The sequence below is a fragment of the Leptonychotes weddellii genome, chromosome 15 (assembly GCF_054177405.1).
Source record: "Leptonychotes weddellii isolate Sample4059 chromosome 15, ASM5417740v2, whole genome shotgun sequence".
Lineage (NCBI taxonomy): Eukaryota > Metazoa > Chordata > Mammalia > Carnivora > Phocidae > Leptonychotes > Leptonychotes weddellii.
This window is the reverse complement of record NC_138383.1, coordinates 26432806-26458959: the sequence shown is the minus strand read 5'-3', so window position 1 is coordinate 26458959 and position 26154 is coordinate 26432806. Positions and strand designations below refer to the sequence as shown.

Here is a 26154-nt window from a genome sequence, read left to right as displayed (position 1 = left end):
GAGAGTTGTTGCTCTTCTTTTCTTCGATCTCCTGTTGAGTTTGTAGGTGTTCAGAATGGTTTGATCCCTATCCAGCTGAATTCCTGAGAGGAGACGAAATCCAGGTCTCCTACTCCTCCGCCATCTTGCTCCGCCCCCTACTCTTTCATTTTTTAAAAAAGACTGAGCATCTGCCTGTATTTTCCTGCCTTTACTAATGTTTTTGGAGCCTGAGAATTGTATGGGAAACGAAACTGTCCCATTCACATAATCTGAGGTAACTAGGAAGGCCTCCTAAACCAAATCCAATGCCTGTGGGCCTATATATTGCCTGATTTGACTTCTAATCTGTTTTTCTAGCCTTTATCTCCATTACAGTCCTTTTGTCTCTTATCTCCAGCCAAAAAGGATTGCTTTTTCCTTCCTCAGATGTGTCCTAATCTCTGTTCTTTGGTTCTTTGTTAGTTCATGAATTCACTCACTCTACAACTTTTATTGGGCACCTACTATGAATCAGGTGTTGTGCTAGAATATTAATGACATCGATGAGACGTGATCCTCCCCTTCACGGAACTCAGATTTCAGTGTGTGAGAGAGACATGTAGCCAAGTTTTTCTAACTCAGTGTGATAAGGGTTGTGTCCACCCATTGTGGACCCAAGGGAGGGTTAGATCTACTTTTCCACCTTATGCCTCATTTCTCTACCATGCCCTCTATTTAATTTAATTCTAATTTCTTCCTTCCTCCCTCCTTCACTTCCTTTCTCCCTTTCTCCCTTCCTCACTCGCTTACTCCCTCCCTCCTACTCTTCTTCCTCCCTCTCTCCTCCTTTCTCCCTACCCTCTCTCTTTCTCTCTCTCTTTTTTTCTCCACCTGGTGAACTTAATTTACCCTTCATGGCTCAGCCAAATGTCACCTCTTCTTTTTTTTTTTTTTTTAAGATTTTATTTATTTATTTATAGGACAGAGAGAGACACAGCGAGAGAGGGAACACAAGTAGGGGGAGTGAGAGAGGGAGAAGCAGGTTTCCCGCCAAGCAGGGAGCCCGATGTGGGGCTCGATCCCAGGACCCTGGGATCATGACCTGAGCTGAAGGCAGACGCTTAACGCCTGAGCCCCCCAGGCGCCCCAAATGTCACCTCTTCTACAACACCTTCCCTGATATTTCCAGGGAGAATTAATAGCTGCTTTGTCTGTGCGCCCATAGTACACTGTTTGTACTGCTATCAGGCTCTGGTTTAATTCTGCCTTGTATTACCTTGATTTGTTTACAAGTCTGTCTCCCTCCCTTGACTGAACTCCTTGAGAGCAGGGACCTTGACTTATTCATTTGTTTTCCCTATAGCACCTAGAAGAGTTCCTGGCACCTAGTTGGTGCTGAAAAAATGTTTATTAAATATGAAGTGAGAGGCCCAGAGGTAGTGGAGTCTGGGGCTGGGCCTCTGGGAGAGAATATGCTATGCTGGTGCAGGGACCAGGAGGGGTATATCCAACCACTCTCCATTGATCAGGTATCCTAACAGCTTGTTAGAGGAATGATAGATGCTTTTCTAGTAACTACAGGGCTTTTGTTTTGTTGCAGAGGGGATGGAAACTGAATTGTCCAGGGATAGCAAAGGTCATAAAATGGTGGCCCGGGTCTTTGAGGGCCCAAGATTATACGGACTACAAAAAATTACAATTTTTTAAAAAGATTTTATTTATTTATTTGAGAGAGAAAAAGTGAGCGAGAGAGAGAGCATGAGCGGGGGCAGGGGAGGAAGGAGAGGGAGAAGCAGACTCCCTGCTGAGCAGGGAGCCTGATGTGGCTTGACCCAGGATCTGGAATCATGACCTGAGCCTAAGGCAGATACTTAACTGACTGAGTCATGCAGGCACCCCAAGAATTTAAATTTTCTAAATTATTTTCTAACCCTTAAAGAGATTTAATTCAAAACTCTAGATTTTCCAAAACTCTAGATTTAGCTGGAAAAATGTTGAAATGAAAACATTTCAACATTGGGACCACTTTCTTCCACTGCAGTTAGCTGAGGCTGAATGGGCTATTCTTTAGATGGGACAAGGGCCCTCTGGATTACTGTAGTCTCTGTTGCTTCTGCTTGTTTCTTTCTTTCTTTTTTTTTTAAATTGAAATATAGTTCACATACTATAACATTCACCCTTTTAAGGTGTGAGATTCTGTGTTTTTTTCCTATGTTCACAAGCTTGTGTGACTATCAGCACTACCTAATTCCAGATCATTTTCATCACTCCACAAAGAAGCCTTGCATTCATTAGCTGTCATGCTCTAGTCCCTCCTCCATCATCTGCTTTCTGTCTCTGTGGATTTGCATATTCTGGATATTTCATATAAATGGAATTGTACAATATGTGGCATTTTGTGCCTGGCTTCTTTCACTTAACATAATGTTCTCAACGTTAACGTTCATACACTTTGCAGCATGGATTAGTACTTCACTCATTTTTATGGCTGAATAATATTCCATTTATGGATATACCACTTTTGTTTATCCATTCATTAATTGTTGGACATTTGGTTGTTCCACCACTCTTTGGCTACTTGAATAATTCTGCTCTGAACATTGCTAAACAAGTTTTTGTGTGAACCCAATTGTTCCTCATGTCCAGCTCGACTGGCTCATTTTCATTCCTCTTCCTGATTCCTATAGTTTTTGATTCCCATGTTAGGGGCTGCTTGGAGGTAGAAAGAGCAGGAATGTGCTGGAAAAAAGAAACAACAACAAAAAAGGGCTGAAGAGATAGTAGGCCCTGGGTATAGCAGGGATAAGTAGATACAGGGTGATAAGGAATGCCTAAGGAGGAGGAGAAGGAGAACAAGGCTCGGAGGGGACAGAAGGTAGGCTTCACAGGCTTCTCTAAGATGATACTTTTTTTTTCAAGGATTCAGAGAAAAGGAGGGAGAGGGTGTGTAAAGCAGCTTGGCAGAATGGGAAGGGGACCTGGCTAGGAGTCAGAAGATTTGGGTCCTAGTTTCTCCTCTTTTGCTTTTTGGCTTATATGACCTTGACGAGTTATTTCCCTGAAATCCGTAGCTTCATCTGTGAATGGGACACAGTAAAACTGCCCACTCAATCTCGCTGGGTTTTCACGAAGATCAAATGATATTATAGATGTGACAAAGTGTTATAAACTTGAAAATATAGTACGAATGTGAAAGATTAATCTTCAAAGAAGAGTTCACCTGTGAAGTTTCCAGTTATTAAGGTGACCCTGGAGATCAATGTCTGAGTAACTCAGCACCTGAGAGGGGCCTCCCTATTGGAAATACTCTCATTGCCCATTAGTTTGCTCAGAGGGACTCTAATTTGTTCATGATAACTCTCTTCTCCTTCCCAGACAAGTGTGGGAAGGATTTCTTTCTTTCTTTCTTTCTTTTTTTTTTTTCTTAAAGGATTTCTTTCTTCTAGATATGAGAAAGGCCTGTAATGAAGGTCTGGGACTTGAGAGGATCAGGAATTTGAGAGGGTTAGACCCTGGAGCTTCCTTGGGGCCCTAGAGATCAGTAGATTAGTTATGGATACAGATTTTGTTAGAGCCCTTACCTGTTTTGAAAACCCCATTGCAGATTGTACAATTTTTATACAACTTTTCCTTAGTTCTTATGGAAAGATAGAGGGAGTGGTGCGATGCCCCAAGGGATGACTGAGCCAGTTCCAGGGTCTGTGGGAGGCTCGGGAGGGGAGGAGATGGCCTAGGTATGCTCTGAGGAGGGCCAAGCATTGTTTGGATTTTTCTGAGTGGAGAAATAATAACAATCACTAACATTTATTGAGTGCTCACTTGGTGCTACTCTTCTAATGCTTTACGTAGTCACTCATTTAATCTTCATTAGAACCCTATGAAGTAGAGTTTCTTGCAGAGGAGGAAATATGAGAGATCAGAAATTAAGTTGCCCTAGTCATATAACTAGACAAGGTGGAGTCAGGAATCATACCAGTCAGCCAGATTCCGAAGTGGTGCCTCAGTATGTGTTGTGATATGACAGGAAGAAGCCTAAGCTTCCCATCTGAACGCCTGGTGGTTATCACTCTACTGACCACGAGAGAAGAGAGAGGTTTGTAGCCCAGAATTGTGGGAAGTTACCCAGACTGCTTTGGGCAAACACCAAAACTTGTGACTACTTCCACGTTGAGTTGGTGGGGCCAACTCCTGACATAATTAAAGTCCAGGCATGACTGGATACCAGCCCCAGTGGTTTTATTCCCCATTTCCTCTCCAGTTTAAGACCTGTATGGAAGGAGGGGAGAGAGAAGAAGTAGGAGGAGGAGAAGGAGAGTGGGGGTGGATGGGAGTGACATCAAGCAGAAATGTGCCAGTCAGAGGGGGTAAATTTTCCACTTGAATCTGGGTGGAAACCTGATCTTGCCTCTATTTTTGGTCTCCTTCTCTAACAACCTTTTGCCAGATTGGAATTTTTCTGCACCTGTAACACATTTTTAATGTAATGAGTCTAGGAGAAACCAGGTATTAGATCATGCTGGGGCCTGTGCTGTGTTTCTAGGAGCAAAGGTAGCCCAGACCCCAGTTTATCCCTATAAGGGATTAGCGTATTAGTCACCCTGTAAAAGCTCAATTTATTATGATTTTTTAAATGTTTCTTTTAGCACTTGCTTATAAAGGGTGAAGAGGGGAGCCACGAATGTGTCTGTGTTCCCTGCCCTCACCTCCCACACACACACACACACACACACACACACACACATTCGCCCTCTATCCATTTCATAGGAACCCAAATTCCATAAAATCAAAGCCAGAGGTATTGGCTTTGACCAATTAGCTTACCTTTGCTACACTGGACTCCATTCTGGTTTGGGCTAGTGCAAGGAATGGAAAGGTGAGATTATTATATCAATCACTCCTCGGTGGAGGAAATGAAAATAAGATAGTGGGATGATGGGCTGGTGGCTTAGCTTTTTAAAAGGGTGATCATGAAGGGCTACAGGCACCAAGGCTGGGGTTTGGCTTGTTTATGTGGGACAGAGCCCTTTCTTTCCCATTACTCTGGGCTGGCGTCTTGCACATATATGCCATTGGTTGCCCAGAGCTCAATCAGGGTAGGTGTTTCTGCCAGCTTTACCACCTAACTGGAGAGTACTATAGAACTCATCCCCATGACTGGGTTTAAAAAAAGAAAAAGAAAAAGAAAAAGCAAGCAAGCAAGAAAGCAAGAAGAAAGCAAGCAAGCAAGCAAGCAAGAAAGAAACAAGAAAGCAAGAAAGCAAGAAAAAAGAGAAACAGTGTGACGCCTGTGTTCACAGAAGAACATGTGAGGGGTGTGGTGGTGTGGAGAGAGCCCTGGACTCGAGCAGAAGATGTGCTTTGTATCCTGATTTTGCCAGCCAGCCTGAGTCTTGATCTAAGCTGCCCAAATTTTGAATTTTGGTGGCTATTCCATTCCCAGGCGAGTCTTTCATCCTGTATCTGTAGTCCCTCATGACTGCAATCATAACTCCTGCCCGGGAATGTGATGTGACATGGCAGAAAGACGCCTGAGTCCAGTCAGAAGATCTGAGTTTAGGTTTCAGCCCTGCCATTTTCTAGCTGTGTGCCCAGGGGCAAATTCAAGTTTTGTGGGGACTGAAGTGAATACAATTTTTGGTGCCTTCTTTAAGGAGAAGAATACAAAATTCTTAGGATCCCTGCCAGGGCATTGGAAGGGGCTTGTACAGGTCAAGAGCTGAATGTGCTGGAGCTTCGTTAGCTTCACTAACTCTGCCTCTCTGTGTGGCCATATGCCATATAATTTCTTTGAGCCTCAGTCATTTCATTCCTAAACTGGACTTAATCATGCCTGTCTGACCCAGGGGAGCATTAGAAGGAACAAATGAGTAGATAGGTGTTAAGAGTGTTTTTGTTCAGAGTGTTTTACACACACACACAGAGTCCAGAAATGTATTATTATTATTATAGTCTCTTCAGGTATTGGTTTAATGTTTTGATTATACTACCTATAGACCCCTACTCAAATATTTGTCTAAAAGTTTCTCATTGGTTCATTGGTCAGGGGTCTTTTCAGAGTGCTCACCACTTGTATTGATTGATGAATTCCAGATCTGGAGAGTGGTAAGTAAAAACTAAGCTTCTGAATCTTTCCTATGTGTGCAGTACAAGCAATAACTCTGGGCCCTCTCCACTCCATCACTGCATTTGTAAATGGCTCTTGGTATATGTCACTAGAATCTCAATAAGTGTGTTTGGAACTTTAAATACGCAGTATTAGAAAATTGAAAAGACTACATACCTGGATGGTGATCAGTAATATGTCTAACGCTGTTGGCTCCTCGGGTGTTGACAAAGACTTCCTCTGGCTTTGCAGCTTTGAGATCTGCATCCATTTGCCATTAAAAAATGAATAGAGCATCTCCACTTCTCTGATGGTGACTATGAGGATGTTTCCATGCCGGTCTTTAATGGGCTCATAGTAAACTCTTCCCAAGTTGTGTGTTCCAAGTAAATTCTAGAAACAAATAGATTTCTGGTAGCTGGGATGATATTGTGCAAACAAAGCAACATAATTGCAACAAAAGACACTGCATAATTAACTGATATTTCTGAAAAGTTTTTTTTTTTTAAAGCAAACTTACACCTAGAATATGTGGCACCACAGAAATGTACTTAACAGAAGCTCAAAGAAAATCTCTTCACCATAAGCCTGCAAAGATTATAGCAAGAGGCACAAAAATTATGTTTTTTTAAGCAAATTCAATATCTGTAAATATCTCTTACCCACATAGACACACCAGCACATAGACCTCAGTTACCAGCACTTGAAGAGAATCCCAGATGTTTTAAAGAAAAATGCCTGATATTTCAAGTATGCCACTTGTGGAGTTTTCAAGAGATCTACAGTAAGCTGGTATGAAGTGGGGTTGTTTAAAATGAAGAAGTGAATTGACAATGTAGCACATTGTACAGGTCCCCAAATGACTGCACATTCCTTTCAAGATACTTTAATTGGGAGATTGGCCTGGTTTGACTTATCTGAATTTCAGGGGTTTCTATTTATTTAAAATTATGTTAAAATTGTTTGTGAGCTAGGTCAACTGAGGCAGACAATACTTTTAGTAAGGTAGGAAGAGAAAGATGCCACATCAAATGTGGAGGGGTCCAGGCAGATGTTACTAAAATAAACAGAGTGTTAAAAATATGCAGGGTTTGAAGATTTTTAACCTAGAACACTGGATGAATAGGATAAAACACCCTTTTACTTTGAATATCTGTGATTTTTCAAAAATATAAATAAATCATCTCAGAGCTCCCAGCTGCCATTGGTGAGCTCAGATAAATGTTGATGACCGTTGGCAGGAGAGCGGAAAATAGAACCAGAACTTGGAAAAGTGACACGGATGACCTAAAAATGAATGAGCCAGCTGGTCCGTATCTACAGCTATGAAAACACGGGAATATTCCTTCCAGGTAGAGACTGTGTCTTATATCTTTTATTTTTCCTCATTAGAACTGGACACATAAGTAAGAAATTTCATAAATAATTATTGACATATAAACATTTGGTGGGATCATTATTTTTTTAAAATAACCTAATCATTCAGTCAGATTATTCCTTTTCAGTAACTGACTTCTAAATCTAGAGAAGTTAATTGGGTAAGGCTTTTCATCCAGCCCTCTGTAGTAATACAGTTTATAGAAAGGTAGTTTGCTGCCAAGTAATACTGGTAAATAAACTGGTAAACTGGCTATCAAAAAAAAAAAAAAAAAAAAAGAGGGCCTGATTTATAACATAGGCCAATTTCTGTGGTGTAAATGCTCCCACTAATGCTAGCCAATTTAAAGCTACCCAGCCACCAAGAGTTTGACAGCAGGCTTTCAGAATTCCTGACTATTTAACAGTTGGCTCTCCTGAGCCAGAGCAAGTTGGTTCCAGCATGCCACTGCTGCTAAGCCTTTAGTTACACTGGCGCTGAGTTCCAGGGCGGCTGCTGTTCATGCACTCTTAGACTTCTGAAGAAGTTTTTACCCTCTCTGGCCCTGAGTTTCATCATCTAAAATTAAGGGTCAGCCCTTATGCTAATCCTTACCTTACAGAGTGTTTGGGGGATTAAATGAAACAGTGCCTGAGAAAGTATTTTGTAATTCTCAAGCTTCAGACAAGTAGGGTATGGGCTTTCTTTATGTTCTAATTGGAATCCCACCCTGGCTTATACTTACTCTTTTTCAGGACTCCCCCTAGGTTTCATCCTTTCTGGGAGGACTTTCTCAACTCTCTCAGAATTGACCATCCCTTCTTTTGTCCCCTGTTGTTTCCTGTACACACTTGTATTTTAGTATGACTCTGGCTTTCCTGCAGATTGATGTACATGTCATGAGCTCATGTTTCATTTCTGTGTCTCTGGGTTACTTGCACAGTGCCTGACACATATTAATAGCCCAGTAAGTCTTTGTTGACTGAACTAACATTTTATCATTAGGACACTGGAAAATATGATTTATTTTGGACCAAAACTCGTGGGGAGACATTGAATGTGGTGGTCACTGCATTTAAGCAGAATTATCATCAGCATTGGATATGCTGACCAACAGTTTGAATTAGAAAGCACTAAAAGTATTCCTGAAATTCTTTATTGACATCAAATTGGGTTGGAGAACTAGCTCTGGGGAGAGCCCAATTTCAAAGCAGAATATCCTTGTGAAAATAAACTACAACCATGTTGCAAGAGGGCAAATTTGGGATTCTTTAGGACCTAAAGGAAAACCAAACCACCTTAATACCTTTCATGCTATGCGATCAAGATTGGGAGATCTGGAAACCCTGAGAATCCTACAAGTTAAACAGGAATAAACGCCACCTGATGGCTCACAGGAATGCATCTAGGTTATAATCAGAACAAATCACAGGACTATCAATAAGCCTTAGACAGATAAGCACACTATTTAGAGACCTTTATTCAGCTTGGGGTGACATGAAAAGTTGAAGGAAATCCAGAGTAAAGATATGAAGGCCTGGAAAAGGAGAGTAAAATTATGGGGAAACCTTTATCCCCCTTCTTGAAAAATGAAAAAGACATGTGATTTGTGTATTACCTGGCGTTTACTCACTAGCACTAATTTCTAAAAGTCATGGAAGAGGAAAATTTAATGTAACCCAATCTACAGTGTCAGATGATTACTGTATTTTGAGGGTATTTCGGATACCCCTCAATATAAGAGCAATGTATGCTTCTGCCTCTTGGGGACTCTCATTTTCCTAAGGGTGGGAAAAACAGTGTGGGGTCTTGGCCACTTACGGGTTTTCTCATCTTACTATTTTTTTTCCCCTCCAAATGCTGGCAGATAATTGTCTTTCCTCCTGCTTAGGTCATATTAATCAATTAATTCATACTTTACCTTCTTTCAAATAAAATCTAAGACCACTCCTCTTAAATCAGCTCCCAGTGATGCAGAATAGACTACTTTTACTTTTTAAGCTATAATGTGGGTAATTTCTCCTATTTAAAATTTTTGTCTGCTTTTTGTAAATGAATGAATAAGATGATGAAGCATTGGAAAAAATGTAGACTTTAGAGTCATATAGATCTGGATTTGTATCCAGACTCTGCTGCTACTTCCTATTAGTGCGACTTTGGGCAAGTTATATAACCTTTTCTAGGCCTCAGTTCTATCATCTGTTAAATGAATATCAATAATACTACTTTCTCATTAGGGTGTGGTGGAGGCTAAGTGAGATACAGTTTGTAAAGCCCTTATCACAGTGTCTGGCATGTATTCTGTGAAATAAATGAAAGTTGTTGTTTTGTAATTATTATTTATTATTATGTATTAAAGGACCTCACTATAGAGCTGAAATTGGGATATAAGGCACCTGGTGCACAGTGACTGGTATGCACTGTGTGAAGGTAAGTCAGTGTGCGATGGAAATAGGAGGAGAAAGATGGTGACGGTGGGGATAAAATGTCTGAGCTACTCTTGAAAGAGCACAAGCCAGGGCATGACATGGTCAGAATCTTTTATTGGCTACTCTGGCAGAAGTGTGGAGAAAGGATTGGAGAGTATATTGGAATATATATTCTAGTATATATGATACTGGAAGCAGGAGCATGACTTTGGAGGCTTTTGATGTAACTGGAATAATCAGGCAGTGGTAGTGATGCTGGAAAGGGGAGGACAGCACAGTGAAATATACCAGAGGTAAGTCCACAGGATTTATGTATGGCTGATGCCAATCAAGCTATTTAAGAATGCATTTTTACTTTCCTCTTAACATCATAAAAAATGTTAGATTAGCAAAGAGACCTAAAATATTAAGTAGCAATTTCCCCAAATTCAATTTTCTTCCTCTTGTGAAATATGTTTTGTGTGCCTGTCACACTCCCTTCCCGCTGCCTAAAAATCAAAGGTGGCATCACTATTTTTAGACATTTTCATCCTAAAGATCAGCAAATGGTTTGGGCAATAGGTCCTACAAAACAAAACAAAACAAAATGACAAAGATTCCTGTTATTTAAGCAGGCAAACAGAAATGTGAAGTAGAGAGGTAATGTATAGCAGTGCTCTGGCCTTTTGGGTACTGTAAAGGGTAACTATTTACTGAGTACTCTGAGGCGCTGGTCACCATGCAGGGCTGGTGAACTATCCAGGTGGTGACTATGGCATGAGTTATAGTATTTCTGTTGATCCTTTTTTTTTTTTTTTCAAAGATTTTATTTATTTATTTGACAGAGAGAGACACAGCAAGAGAGGGAACACAAGCAGGGAGAGTGGGAGAGGGAGAAGCAGGCTTCCCGCCGAGCAGGGAGCCCGATGCGGGGCTCGATCCCAGGACCCTGGGATCATGACCTGAGCCGAAGGCAGTCGCTCAACTGACCGAGCCACCCAGGCGCCCTTTTTTTTTTTTTTTTTTAATAGAGTACTCCCAGGTGTGATCTTTGGAGTACAGAGGTTGGACAGACAAATACATTCATTTATTCAACCAATACTATTGTAATAGGAGCAATGAAAGAGAAAGTGGGGTCAATGCCAGGAGGCTTTGCAACTTGGTGGTGGGAAAAGAATTCCCATTTATTTTCTTAATGAATTATACAGTGAAATCATCACCTGATATAGGGTTGTAGAGTGTGGGGAAGGGGTAGGGGTGCAAGAGAATGGAGAAGGTTTTAAATAGTTGCCTTATAGTTTGGGAAAGTAAAATTAGTAGAGAAATGGCATGTGATCACTAGGTAACTTATATGTGAGAATTGTAGCCATGAATTTAACAAAGAAACAGTCAGCCCCTTTTTTGGTGACTTTTATGCAGCAGTCTGCAAGTACTCCAGTGTAGACATGTTGGATTCATTCAGGCTTGGATTTTTTCCAAGTAAATATGGGCGGGGGGAGACAGTGGCCAGAAATTTAGAATATTTTCAAGGGAGTGATTAGGATGGGCCAAGGAATCTAAGCTGGGCAAAAGAAGGAAATGACATCAGAAGAGGGTTGATAAATTATGAAAAGTGGTGGGGTTGATATATTGGGGGGCCAGGGAGTAGTTGAGTAGGGGCACACTGACCATCATGGCTTCTCTTTAGCTCCTCAGTATCTAGCTGTGCTGGCTGTGATACAGACTCTTCTCATGTTACTGATACGAGATGAATGTGTTCTAGGAATAAAGAGCCCCATTGGAAATTCTAAGCTTGTTCAGTCTGTGATCCAAGCATGTCTAGGCTGTATGATGGGTTAATGAAGAGTCCACTAAGGTGTCTGAGTCTCCTGAGAAAGAAGTAAGGTACCAAAGAGCCTTCTGGGAATGAATATTATCCTAAGGAAAGAGCAGTTTGCGGTACAGTGGCTTGTTCCAACTCAAGCTGATCAGTGATGAAAGGAAAGGGCACTTTGAATTCAGTACAGTCATCATGGCCTAGCTCCAAGAACTTTTCCTTGAGTTGAAGAAGATTTTGTAGTCAAGAGTGAGTTGAAATAGCATGTTTGCTAAAATCTCTGAGGCCACTGAGCACACAGGCAGTAAGCTGTTCATGCAATGGAGTGTAGCACAGGAGGAGTAAGAGTTGCCTTTCAGAATCAGAATAGCAACACAATAATTGTTACTATTTCAGGTGGCTGAACTGTTATTGCGTGGGTCAAGAAATGAAGTTCCTATAATTGCCGGTGGGGGTGGAGCCACAGAAATATTTTTTTGTTGTTATGATCCTATTTTTATGCCTTGGCTGGTATGGCCTGGCCAAACACAGCTACATAGATTCCTGTTATGTGTATTTCTGGGGTTTGTGTAACTGACAGCTTTGTAGGTAAATACCCATTGCTGATAAAGGCTCAGTGCTCTCTTACAGACTCCACAAATTCAGGTAATACCAGAACACAATGAAAGGAAACCCAGAAGAACTTGGTTAAAATTCAGTGTCATTTTTAGGAGGGGCTTTGTAACCTATAAATATTCTTGTAGGGCTTGGGGACCTGATCTGATTAGGTTAATAATATGGAAGGACGAATAAATTCAGGATTAAAGGTAAGCTTCTAAGAATTTTTTCTTTCTTTCTTTCTTTCTAAGCAAAAATGTATGCAAACTCCTGTGCTTTAACAAAAGATCAAGCCAAGAAACTCTTCAAAATGTCTGCTGGTCTCTTTTTCCATCTCTATACAGTAGTTAGATGCATAGGATGCCAGAGCAGCAAGGTTTGTCCTGTGATTGAGCCAAAGTCCTCTTATTTTGCAAGTGATGAAACTGAGGCCCAGAAAGGAGAAATGAGTTGACTGATTAATATCAAATCCAGAACTCAAGTCTCACCTCTTGTTTAGGGGGTCACTCCTAGACTCTTGAAGAGAGACCCTTGTTCCTTGTCCAGGAAATTGCCAAAGGCACAGTTTCCCTACATGAACAGATGTGCAGCTCAGACTGCGTAAGAAGCCTTTATATGCTTAAGGATCTAAAAGAGAAAGGAGCCTGTCCTTTTCCTTTCCAGGTGGGCTTGGTAACTGAACTGACCAAGCTTTTCTAAGATTTCCTTGGGAATCTGGGTTGAAACCTGGCCCCTCACCTGTAGCTGGGCCGTTGCTGCAAGCATCTTCTGCCGAGTTTGCAGCACCGTGGATGAGGACATGGAGATAGGTACGCTTTGTCTCAACCACCTTATATCTTCCCACATACAAGACAGCTGCAAAAGAAGTCACGAGGTCATATCATCATCCAAGCCAGTACATGATTTAGGTTGTGGCATCAAAGCAAAAAGCAGGGAAAAGGAAACCTGACCCCTGATGTTTGTTCTCCAGTCCATTTTCAGATACATGCAAAACAACTTTTTGATCTCTGTCCAACTGGAAAAAGATCTGAATGTTAATGAAATAGTCAGATCCACATTTTAGTCTTTGCCAAATGATCCCATAACTCAGAATAGTGGAGACACAGTCTGACAGAATGCGAGCTTCTTTGCTTTGAAAATGTAGCGTAGATGCTACTTTCACATTTTTTTATGGCACAGGGCATATCAGGGCTGAAAGAAGACCTTTGAGAGAATTTACTCCCACCCCAATACTTTGATCACTAGAGACTCCTCAACAAAGGTTTCAGAGATTTATGCACAGAAGCATTGGTGCAAACTGGGGAAAAATGAAATCAGAACTCAGTATACCTTTGTGAACCACAGAAAATCTTGTGTAATGGAACTGATGTGAGAGTCATCAATTTCAACAATCGGTATTTGATCTTCATTGGTGACTAACATATTGTCTTTGTAATAAAATATAACGGCTAAGTAGAGTCCCCTAAAAAGAAAAAGCAAAATAAAGAATTGTCTTCAAGTGTCTCTTCTACCAAGCTTGAATCATGGAAAAACATATTTTTGGTCATGATAAAAGATCATTTAAAATATACCTATGATCATAGTGCTGCTAAGTATCACATGTTCACAGGCTAGAACTCAGCGAAATTATTACCTTGCCCTAATTCTCAGGAGAAAAGTGAATTTCATGCTCTTTTAATAACAGAGGAAATTTCTATCATGTTGCTACTAAGAATCCAAACCAGCTGATTCCTGAGAAATTAAGACTTCCTGGAAAAACTGCAATAGGACCCACCGTTTTAAGGTCTTCACAAACTTATTTGAGGAATGGAATAGGTGTTTCAGGCTCCTTGAGACTGACTGCTTGCGGCCTGTGGTTTGTAATTTTGAAGTTTCTGAAACACAGAAAAAATACACTGTAAATTCCATTGGCAATGCAACACTCCCAGTACCTTCTTCCCACCTCCCTGCCTTCCTCTTCCCTGTTCCCTTGGTGTCACTTATCCTCAGCTTCATGTAGGGATTCAGCTCATTCATTCCTACAAAAAGCTCTTATATCTTGAGTTGCCAGTGGTTACCTCAATTAATGATCAGCTCCTCCAAAATGCTGGAGATGAGTAACATTTATAACTCCAGGGGAAACCACTTAGGCATTTTGTTTATATTTTCCAGATGAGTGATTTATTATAATGTGGGATAAAAAGAAATGGAATCAAATCTTTGCCTTCCTCCCACTGCATTTAATATTCATACATTTCTCAATGTTGGCAAAGCTCTTCTTGTTAGTCTATATATTCCATTAATTTCTTTTCATTATACAATTAATATAGGCACATTACAGAAAGTCTGGAGAACAGATAAAAAGAACAAAACTCCACCCACTTCAGTACAACCACGGCTAGCATTCTGGGGCAATTTTTTCCAGTGTATATGTTGGCTTACAAAAATAGTTGTAGGCATTGGTATGATTGTCATCATTATTATTCCGAAGAAGAAACAGATTGAGAGGTTAGAATGGATTGCTCAAGACTGAAAAGCCAGTACCCAGAAAAACCGAGACATTAATTTACTGAACAAATATTTTTCTGTACACTATAATGCACTATGGCTATATTGATGAGCAAATCATCCATTGCTTCTGTTTACCTCTATTTACAACCTGGAGCTTTCACTGATAAAACTTGCAGACTTCCCCAGATAATCTTTACAAACAGTACTCCATGGAGCTGAGCTAAATGATCACTGATTTCAGTTCTCATAGTCTGTGTCATGAAGGGAAGCTGAGGTTGTTGGGGTCGTCACCAGACTTTGGACAGATGTGTCACTGGGGTGGGAACATGGTCTACATCATTGCTGTTAGGCACGGAAAGCTGGGCGGATAGCCTGTGGCTGAGGCCCAGTGTGGTTCTCCTTATGATCCTATAGGAGCAGTTGGGAATGAGCTGACTGACACAAGCATTCATGCCAGCTTCAAGCTAGTGCTGGTAATGGTTATTCCTGGCAGAACAAAGCAAAAACATTTTTTTCTGACTTGAACATGAATTTGGCTGGTCACACTGTGCTTGAAAATGATGCTGCTGGGACTTCCGGGTAAAGGCAACATATTGAACATATTCATTACATGCTACTCTCTCCCTAAATCTCACTAAAACCAGAGTAAAGAGATTTAAAAAAGGAAACTACATAAATCTATAAAGACAAAGAGATGGGAAAGGGAACAAAAGCAAGTGAACGTTGGTAGCTGGAAAGCAGATGGACAGATGGATTTAGCAGACTTGAGAAAGATGAATCCTAAGCCAGCAGTGAAGAAGGCTGAGAAGTAACCCGATTCACCCCTTGGGCACCACAACTGCTGGAAGTGGGGGATGAGTGTGGAGCTAAAATCAGAGGGATTTGTTGAAGTCTGTTTAAAAAGCAGTCAGACTTCTAGATTTCCTCCTGTAACCTGCATAGATGGACAAATACCCCTTCCCCACTCTAGAAAAAAAGCTAGTGGCTTATTCTCTGAAAAATATAAAAACGGGTTTCTAGAGTGGGAGACATGGAGTACAGTTAAAAATGAGGGTGGGAGAGTAGCACTGTACCCAAAACAGGTGGATGAAATGAAAGTTTCCATACAGATTATTTCCCCATCAGACTCTCAGAACACTGGTACTCAAACTTATACCCTCCAGGAAGGACACTGGAAGAAACATTCTGGAGACTCTGACCAGACTAAGAGAATTCACTCAAAAGCTCCTGACAGTGCTTTCATTGGTTTCTGAAAGAAAAGGCCATGCCAGATCACCCTATAGTGAAGCCTATAGATAAAAAGCCCTATCCATGTGCTCAGAGCTCCCCAACAGCTACTGAGCTCTCTTTTCTTAAATCTCGGTGAACATCCAAGGATCACCAGGCAGATGTGAAAAACATCTAACAGGAAAGACAGAGGCCAAAACCAAATAAACAAAAGAGCAATTTAGAGGAGAGATAATGCTGAGAGAAGAAACTATAAAATGAAACGAAGCCTATCATTAATAGCCTGAGAGAGAAACAAAGGCACTGCATCCTTGTGAAAAGGATAGGAGTCTTTAAGAGAAACATTCAGAGAATAAAAGAAAGCACTGGAAATTAAAAAATATACTATCAAAAACTGAAAAACCCAATAGAAGGCTTAGAAAATAAGGTTGCAGAAATTCCTGAGAAAGAGAATAAGGGCATGGGGATGGAAAGCAGAAGAGAAAAAGAAAAATTAATGGGCTAACCTAGGAGGTTCAACATCAGGCTATGAGTCCTAGTAGGAGGGAGCAGAGGAAAAAAGAGGGGGAGAAATAATTAACTTTTAAGAATATATCCCATAATTGAAGGGTGTAGCTTCCCATATTGAAAGGGTTTGCTAGGTGCCCAGCACAACAGACAACAGTACAACGCACACTAAGGCGTAGTGCATTTTTAATATTATTCAGTATATTAAGAGGATGAGGGTTAGGAATTATAATGTGCATGTAAGAGGCGGGGAGGGGAAAAAGGGAAATCATCCTTCCTTAGTGAGGTGATGCCTCAAATTAAAAAAAAATCAAGAAGTAGCAATATAAACATGTTATTCAGAGACATGAAGAAAATATCAAAGCAGTTTTTAGAGTACCGAAGTTAAAAAAAAAAAAAACCAACTTAAAAACCTGCCGGAGAAGAAGAAAAAAAGGTATCCTACAAAACCTCTGGAATCAGAATGAAACATCAGACTTCTCAGTACTGAAAGCTAGAAAAGGACAAAGCAGCACCTTCAAAACCTGACAGAAAATTATTTCAACCTAGAATTCTGTACTTAACTGAAACCTTAAATAAGTGGTAAGTAGAATAAATGCATTTTTAGACATTCAGTGTATCCAAAAGTTAGCTCCCAAGAATCCTCTCAGGAAATTACTAGAGTAAGGACTCCACCAAAATGAAGGACTAACCAAGAAAAAGGAAGACATGGGATACCAAAAGAAGCGATCCAAGATTGGAGGGTGGCCAGAAGAGTCCTCAATATGGTGGTTGAAAGGAGATCCTACGGGGCCAGCTGTACGCCAGACATAGGCAGCCAGCAACCAGTCTAGGTTGGAGCGGGTCAGAGGGCTCGGAGAGGTTTCTTTAAGAAGAAGCAATTGAAACAGTACTAATATATTCGATTGGACTGAGAGAAAATTGACATAATTGGAGGATAGCTTGGGGATTAATTAGCTATAACCACATAGAAAAACAAACATACAATAAAAGATAACTGTTAAGTACAGGGAGAACAAAAAGTTGTCCAGGAAAGGAAAATAATCGTAGAATTAAGTGATCATTATAATGTAAGCAAGAAATATTGATCTTACTAAAATTACAATACAAATATATTAGGAGGACAAAGGGTAGGAATTGTAATCCGTAAGTAAGGGGGGAGGGGAAAAAAGAGAAATCAGCTTTTCTTAGGTAATGCCTCGTTAAAAAAAAAATCAAAGATTAGCAATATAAACATGTTATTTAGAGATATGAAGAAAATATCAAAATAACTGGCTAAAAGAATTGAGCCTTTGGGGAATAAAAAATGGAGAATGGGAGGAATTTCTTTCTTTAAATAATAAAGCTCTTAAGTGCTTTACTTATTTAAAGTCATTCAGTCCTGGGGCCTGGGAGGCTCAGATGGTTAAGTGTCTGCCTCCGGCTCGGGTCATGATCCCAGAGTCCTGGGATCGAGTCCTGCATCGGGCTCCCTGCTCAGCGGGGAGCCTGCTTCTCTCTCTGCCTCTCTCTCTGTCTCTTATGAATAAATAAAAAAAATCTTTAAAAAAAAAAGAAGTCATTCAGTCCTTAAAAAATGGCTGACAAGTATAGATAATTCTTTTTTTTTTTTAAATAAGATTTTATTTATTTGAGAGAGAGAGCAAAAGCAGGAGGGAGAGGTAGAGGGAATCTGAAGCAGACTCTGCACTGAGCACAGAGTCTGATGCGGGGCTTGATCCCATGACTACAAGATCATGATCTGCGCCAAAACCAAGAGTTAGAAGCTTAACGGACTGAGCCACCCAGGTGCCCCAAGTATAGATAATTCTTATCTGCATTTTACAGGTGAGCAAACTGAGTTATAGAGAGGGTAGGTAAGTGCTCAAGGTCACACAGCTAGTAAATGTCCAGTCTGAATTTGAACCCAGCTAATCCATGATCTTAGCTGCTTACACTAAGATCCCTCTCACATTATAATCATACATCATGTAAATTAAAATGAAGATTAAACTGAAAAAACAAAAAGAAAACTGAGAACTACTACTACTGGTTGGGAAAGGGGCCTGTGCAAATGTTAAATATTCCGGGTCTCCTCCATTCTGGGCACATGAAAGAATTTCACTTCTTGGAACGCTGTGGTTGGGTGTAGCCACGTGGCCAGTTCTGGCCAATGAGTTTTGAATGTAAGTGACACACATAAAGTCCTGTCCATATGAGACATTCAAGAGTTTTTCCTTCTCACATGGGTGCTGGCAAAATTTCTGGAGAAAGGATGATGACAACACAGGACAGCCCTCAGCTGACCAGTGGTAGACATATAGCTTGTGGGAGAAGTAAATATTTGGGGGGTCATTTGGTTACTGCAGCATGATATAGCTCATCTTTAACTGTTTCAGGGTCTGTACTGACACCCTGAGCCATTGATACAGTGGCTTCTATTCTGGCTTCTGTCTCTGCGTAGCTCAGGGCTCTGGAACAATGGTCGGTTTTCTGGGCTCCAAATGCAGTAATTCTTTAGCTTTCAAGTGCTTGGCACATAGGGAGTTTATTTTATCCATACTGATATGTGTAGCACCTGACACATAGTAGGCTGTGTTTCAGTTGATGTTTGCGAGCTGAGAAATTGGATGATAACGGAAATTCACTCTCACAGGGCACTGCTATGGTGAATACAGCTGGCTTCTTTATGACTCATTATGTATGTCGGAGCATAAACCGTGTGAACAATAAAGGCTGCTCAACATCTCCAGTGAATTTGCATCCCAGTACTGAACATGCAGATTAACTGTGGTCACTTCTTTAGCCAAAATACAGAAATTAATGTGGGTTTTGGTATCTCCCATGTAGGGCTTTGGTAGTAGAAGGGTTGTTTTGTTAGTACTTCTGCATTTGGAATACACGGTGTATTTACTGAGCATTCCAGGCTCATTACAATGTAGTCAGTGATTACACTTTAATTCTAGGATGTATCAGTAAAGTGCCAAGGAGAAAGAGAGGCTCTATTCTTCATCTGGAAGAGCAATGGAAGGAAAATAAACTGGAGTTTGTGAAGTGCCTACACTATTAATGCATTATCTAATTTAATCCTCATAACAATCCTGAAAGATAGATACTATTATCTTGATTTTTTCTGATGGGGAAGCTATGGCTCAGAGAGGTCAAATGCTTTTCTCAGGGATACACAGCTAGTAAGTAGTAGAACTGGGATTTGAAATAATTCTTTTTCCTAATTGTAAGATTTGTATATGCACTCAACCACATAGATCTCAACATAGTTGAGTATTTTATTTTACTTTATGTTTCAAGTTTTATTTAAATTCTAGTTAGTTAACATATAGTGTAATATTGGTTTCAGGAGTAGAATTCAGTGATTCTTCACTTACATGCAACACCAAGTGCTCCACTCTGCACAAGTGCCCTCCTTTATACCCATCCCCCATCTAGCCCATCCCCCCACCCACCTCCCTCCATCAACCCTCAGTTTGTTCTCTGTAGGTTAGAGTCTGTTTTCTGGTTTGCCTCCCTCTTGTAGTTGAGTATTTCAAATAACAATTTTGTAGTTTTTCTGTATGTAATACCTAATTATCCTTGGTTTATCATTTGAGACAGAGTAATGTTAAATTATCTTGAAAATCATTCCATTTTTTTTTTGTATGAGGTCATTTCCTTTAACTTGGCATATTATAGGTCAGCATTTCCCAAAGTCTTTGCCTTGGAACACTAACTCTGAAAAAAGTTTTACAATGACTTTACAAATAAGTTTGGAAAATGCTTGTTTAACCAAATTCAAAATGTCTCTTTATTAGAGTCTTTAATATTGTAATGCCAATTTTACATTTCCAGGAAAGGGATATATAATGCAACATTTTCCAAACTTACTGACCAGAGACCCTTTTTCAGCTGAGCATCTTAAAAATCAAAAAAAACACTTCAGGTACTGTTTAAGTGTCCAGAGGACATTTAAATATAAAAAATATTTTTCCTTTTTGGGAAGTTCTACTTATGCCTTACTTAAATTTTTCCTGACATTGTGTGTATATTTACATCCCTGTGGGGGAATAGCATATACATTGATAGAAGTTGAGTGGAAACTATTGAAATAATAGGGCTGTCTAGATAATTGTTTCTTCTCCCCTCTTTTTTTTAAAGATTTTAGTTATTTATTTGATAGAGAGACAGCGAGAGCAGGAACACAAGCGGGGGAGTGGGAGAGGGAGAAGCAGGCCTCCCGCCTAGCAGGGAGCCCAACGTGGGGCTCGATCCCAGGACCCTGGGATCATGACATGAGCCGAAGGACAGATGCTTAACAACTGAGCCACCCAGGCACCCCTAGATAATTGTTTCTTGATTATTAGATAGTAACCTAATAGTAACGGGGAGAGCATTTAAATCCTCAGATAATATGAAAACCCCTCATTCTCCTGAGTAGTTTTAGTTTTCCCCCTCTGGCAAAGACCAAACATGAAGTGGCTTATGAATTGCAAGGAATCATCTACTCAGTTGCTTTATTACCTTTCCCTGCCATATAAGAACCAATGGGCAGGGGAATGATGGAGAGGCAGCGGAGAGAAAGGAGCCTAGATAATGCCTGGCCTGCTTAAATGAGCCCCGATAACAGAGAACTGAGTATACTTTGGTCAGTGTGGAATCGTTAAGGCCATGGTATGGGTAAAGTTTTCGTACAGATCTGGGAATGAAACCCACTTGGGTTTCCTTCTCAGCTTCTTCCATGCACATTTATATTTTCTAATGAACTACTCATTAAAAGAATATTATTTTCTTGCAAACACTTGTCCTCATTTCTAGCTATGGCCAACACTTCTGAAGAGCTCTGTTGTTACAGATATACAGTAGGGACCAACTGTTTGCTAAGACCAAGTATGATTTTTTATGTCTAATTCAAACTCAGCTAGTGTCTCTTAGTTTCAACCGTGATTTCTTACCTAGCCGGCCCAGCAGTGCCCTGAATCTAGAGAGTGTAATGCAGTTGGGATCTGATGGGTGAAGGAGCATGGAAAATGAAAACTTTATGGAGGCTTTAATTCTCCAAATAAAACTAAGTGCCTGTTCCACGAATCATTACACAGATCAGAAACCTGACCCTGTCCCATTTGAAGAGCCCAGATAGAAGAGAAGTTTTTAAAAGCCTCTCAGAGATTTTCTGGGTATAGTTGGCTAGGTCTAGGGATGTGTGTGCTCTCCTTTCTCCTAAGCAGTAGTACAGGGGAAGATTAAAATTCAGGGTGAGATCAACATCTAGTGCCCAGTCCTGATGTTCAGGGTGGGACACAAAAATGAGGTGTAGCAGGAAGACTGCACTTAGAGACAGAAAACCTAGGTCAAAATCCTGATTCTGTATTTTCCTGGCATTGTGACCTTGGTCAAGTCATTTAGCCTTAGTGGTTATTGCCAAAATGAGGATGAAAAAGAGACAGTGGATGTGAAATTGCGTTGCCATCTTTATTGCAAATATACATGAAGATTTCTTGTTGCTGTTAAAATCGGCTAAACTTCCTCAGGGATGCTCATGGAATTTTCCTTGGGGCTGAAAAGTTCGAGGGTGAATATCCCAAAGACCCAGCACACTGAGGAGTTTTGTGAAGGGACAATTCAAAGGGAAGGGAACTAAGGGCAGCTGCTTTTTTTTCTTGAGCTTTTTTTTCAAACCTTTTGTGTGGAGAGTGGGTGAGAGAGAAAGAGAGCAAGGGAGTGAAGAGAGGGAAGTCTCTTCTGAAGGGTTAAAGCAAGATAGTGCTGTAAAGTGATTCCAGATGTACAAATATTAATATCTCTCTCCCTGATGAATGAGAAGGTATGACCCAGTTAGGAAACTGCTAACATTACCGGCGCCACCGAGACCTCAGTCAGTGGCCCAGCACAGATTTTGATCCTTACCCCGGCAGCTATAATGCTGATGAAGGGCTTGGACCTGCTGCAGCAGACCTTCCAAAACGTCACTCTGTCCCCTGTGTCTGGGCTCTCTGTCGTCATAGTCTTTCCAGTCTATTGAACAAAAGAAACAAACACAATGAAATTTTAACATGGGGCAGGCCTCTCTCCTGAGGCCTAGCCTCAGGAGCTGGGTTCTGCTCACACCCCCTGGGTCTGGATCAACACCCAGCACTTGCACAGCTTGGGGCTGCCATTGTTCAGGGCCCTGTGCAAAACAGCAATTGTGGTTGGCTTTTTGTGTTGGGCAGTTTTAGGGCAAGAGAAAGTGGTAACTGAAGGCCAAAAGAAAACAGGGACTCTGGGAGTCCAATTTCCACCCCCCAGCTCCTTACCCTCGTTTTCAGCATCCCGGATCCTAATCAGCCTCCCCTGCCACCTCTCCACGCAGCACCCCAAATCGCAACTGGATTTCCACAGTAGGAAAGAAAGGGGTGGGAATGTGCAGACTAGATGAAATGCACAGTCCCAATGCTTTTATTGTAGGTTTCACACTTTTGGCCAAATTGACATTTCTTTCCAAGGAAAGAGCCCATGTCAGATGCCAAGAAATGGAAATCTACATTTTGCTCTAATGAATGTCTGCTTTGGTTAGCTGGCGCAGCAAGCCCTGCACATACTCGGAGCCACCAACCACCCTGTCTGCTCAGTCTCTAAATATACAGTATTAGCTTACATGGCAAATTTAAATTGCAATACCCACTGAGATTTTTCTCCCCCTTTTATTTTCATTCCATTTGGCTATAATGATATCAAGAGTAATAACCCGTATGGGACTAATGTCAAGATGGTAATTCTCCTGTCTCCAACTCTGGGGTTTTTTTTTTCAGCAGGTCTGTCACTTCATAGTCCATCCCTTCTTCTATCTGCCCCCAGCCCAGTTTTACTCTCTGAACCTTTTAAAAGCAATAACTTAAAGCACTTCTTAATTGAAATGCTTTCTTTAAAAATGCTAGTCACTATCTTCTAGTAAAGCCGGTTAGTTCATGAGTGTATCTGAGGCTTAAATTCTAACTGAACCAGTTTCAAATTCCCCTCCCCCCAGATTTATTTTAAAATATGGAGTGTCCCTTGTTCAGAACCTTAGGCAGATGTCCTGATGGTTAAAGTTAGGTTTTAAAAACATCACTCATTGGCCCATCCACGGCCTAACAGTCCAGCACAGTTAGAAAGAACACAGGTTCTGGAGTCAGATAAAACTGGGTGTGAATGCTGGCTCTTCGGGCTCCTGGCTCAGTGTCTGTAAGGCACTAAACTTAACACTGACAGGTCCTCTACTCTGTAACGTGAAAAATGAACGTAGTATCTAGCTTGCAGGATTTTTTGTGAGAATGAAATGAGAGGTTTATTTGGTATCCGGCGCAATGACTGTTACATGGCATGATGTAAATCATAACTTAAAAAAAGAAGGGAATTCCTTGATGAAGAGTGAACTCCCTGAGTAGTGAGTATGGAAACATCGTTTCTAACCCTGTCAGGTGATTCCCTTTGAAGAAGGAGGCCTCAGATTTTTGAATCCTTCCTCCTTCCTGCGCTCCCCCACCCCCCCCAGGTACCTGTCTCCATTTTACCTCTCAGAAGACTGAGGCCCAGAGAGAACCATTCCAGTTCTATGTTACTCAGCTTGTCTGGGGCAGAGCCAGGACCATAATGTAGTCTCATGGCCCTCCATATAGTGCTCGTTTCCTTATACCGTTTGTTTTGTTTTGTTTCTTTTGGGAAGGAGGGTCAGAGCTTGGTTGGAGTTTGTGTGGTGTGGCTTAGTTGTGGTCAACTCTGGAGACAGGGAATTGGCATAGGTGCCTTCTGTAGACTGTTCCTTGTGGGCAGAAACCGTGACTTAAATTTCTTTTTGCCTCAGGTTTCTTCTCTGTAAAGTGAGTTTTTGAAAATTTTTAAAAGGTTGTTTGAGGTTTAAAAAAATAATGTAAGTAAAGCACATTCTGGGCACATCAGGGACACTGATTAAATGTTGGTGAGGCATTGTGAATAGAAGGATGGTGTTCAGGTAGCCTGGGCTAGGAAGGGTGCTTTTACTGGGAAATTTGGAAATGTCTGAGGACTCAAACTCCAAGTGATCCTCATTCTCATCTGTAGTGTCCCTGGTGTTTGGGCACAGTGATCATAAATGCTGCTATCCTGGATTCCCAAAGGCCATTATGAGTTTGTTCCCTCAGTTGGGTGAATGCGTCTTTAGTGCTCATGATAAGAGGAGTAATATTTGCTTGAGTAAGACTTCTGGGTGGTTGAGTTATTATGTGGCCCTGCACATGCTAATATATTCTAATGAGTGTTAATACTGCCATCAACGCAAGGGGAGGTGAAATGGAGCTGGCTCTTTGAGCTGAGCCCTATTGCATCAGAGGCAAGCTCAAGCTGATGACTTTATGATACATTTCAAAATTGCTAATGCTAAATTGCAGCCCAAGTGAGCAGTGGACATGATGCCAAGGTTTTTGGAAAGAATGAGTTTTTCTCATAGATGTTTGGAAGGTTCTGACGACTACATAAAATAGGAGACTTTAGGGATGAGGGAGAAAATTGAAAATATATTAAGAAATCAGGAACCTGACAGGAATAAACTTAGTGTGGTAGGAAAAGAGCAGATTGTGCCACATAATACAGTTCACTGTTCTGGTAATGAGACACTTCAACTGCAACACAATGCAGAGCTTACATTCAGGGGCGATATCAGGGCTTTCCTGATCATAACTCAGACAAGCCTGTCTGGGTCCTTTTCTCTTATTATGTACCATACCATATAACATAAGTCTATAAAAACACATTAAGGCCTTTTGTAAAAATATAAAAAAAAGGTTTTATAGCTTACTGGAACATATTACCAAATTTCCAATTACTCTGTCATGTTAGAATACATTGTCCTCTAGTAAATATCTGAATACTGATATATGTTGCATCACAATGTCATACTCTGTTTATAAATAGAGCTGGAGTGTTTTTATATTGCTCTTTTCCAAGTGATATGGCATGTCTGCAGCAACTATAACGACATGTTTGGACTTTAGTTCTTTGCCAGATACCCCTACTAGTCAAATGGGCCATGTTAGAAAGGTTGGCAGTTGCTATGCTAATTAGCAAGTAATAAGTGACTCTTCCCAGTCCTAGAAGACTGTTCTTGTCATTCTGGAGAAAGCCCTTTCAAATAGGCTGTGAGGGAGAGTGTCTGATTAGAATTTGAAGTTTGTAGAACATCTGATGCTTATAAGTAATGCATCCATATGCAGATCAGAATTTGCATTTGGAGTGGGAAGTTTTCCCTTGTCCCACCTTCAGGTCAGCTGACACTATCATTTTCTTTTTTTCTTTTCTGTCCCTTCTATCCTTCATCAACAATATATACTCTTTTTTTTCTCCCTAGAATGAGATGGTTTCCCTTAGTATCTTAATCTTGCAATATTATTAGTTTGTGTTTCTTTTTTTTTTTTTTTAAAGATTTCATTTATTTATTTGACAGAGAGAGACATAGCGAGAGCAGGAACACAAGCCGGGGGAGTGGGAGAGGGAGAAGCAGGCTTCCCGCAGAGCAGGGAGCCCGATGTGGGACTCGATCCCAGGACCCTGGGATCATGACCCGAGCCGAAGGCAGACGCTTAACGACTGAGCCACCCAGGCGCCCATTAGTTTGTGTTTCTGATGTCTTTAATAAAAAAGATGTCCAAGTAAGACTGGAATAATTAAATCATCAAATGCCCATGGGACTCAGGGGCCTTAGAGATCTCTGGTGTCTGTGGTCCAG

The 26154-nt window shown here is 40.8% G+C and overlaps 2 protein-coding genes across 2 annotated transcripts in view; one reads left to right on the top strand and one right to left on the bottom strand.

The window, feature by feature from the left end:
- TRIM25 (tripartite motif containing 25) overlaps positions 1 to 26154 on the top strand; it is a 664486-nt gene that overhangs the window by 286894 nt on the left and 351438 nt on the right. The gene's annotated exons all lie outside the window — the stretch shown is intronic.
- The window catches only part of ANKFN1 (ankyrin repeat and fibronectin type III domain containing 1), a 97634-nt gene that overhangs the window by 18517 nt on the left and 52963 nt on the right, over positions 1 to 26154 (bottom strand). The window contains exons 6-10 of the mRNA XM_081805938.1: positions 22344 to 22643; positions 14017 to 14116; positions 13572 to 13704; positions 12981 to 13097; positions 6242 to 6457 (exon numbers count right to left, since the gene is read on the bottom strand). Of these exons, the coding sequence (XP_081662064.1) occupies positions 6242 to 6457; positions 12981 to 13097; positions 13572 to 13704; positions 14017 to 14116; positions 22344 to 22643 (866 nt within the window). The remainder of the gene's footprint in view (positions 1 to 6241; positions 6458 to 12980; positions 13098 to 13571; positions 13705 to 14016; positions 14117 to 22343; positions 22644 to 26154) is intronic.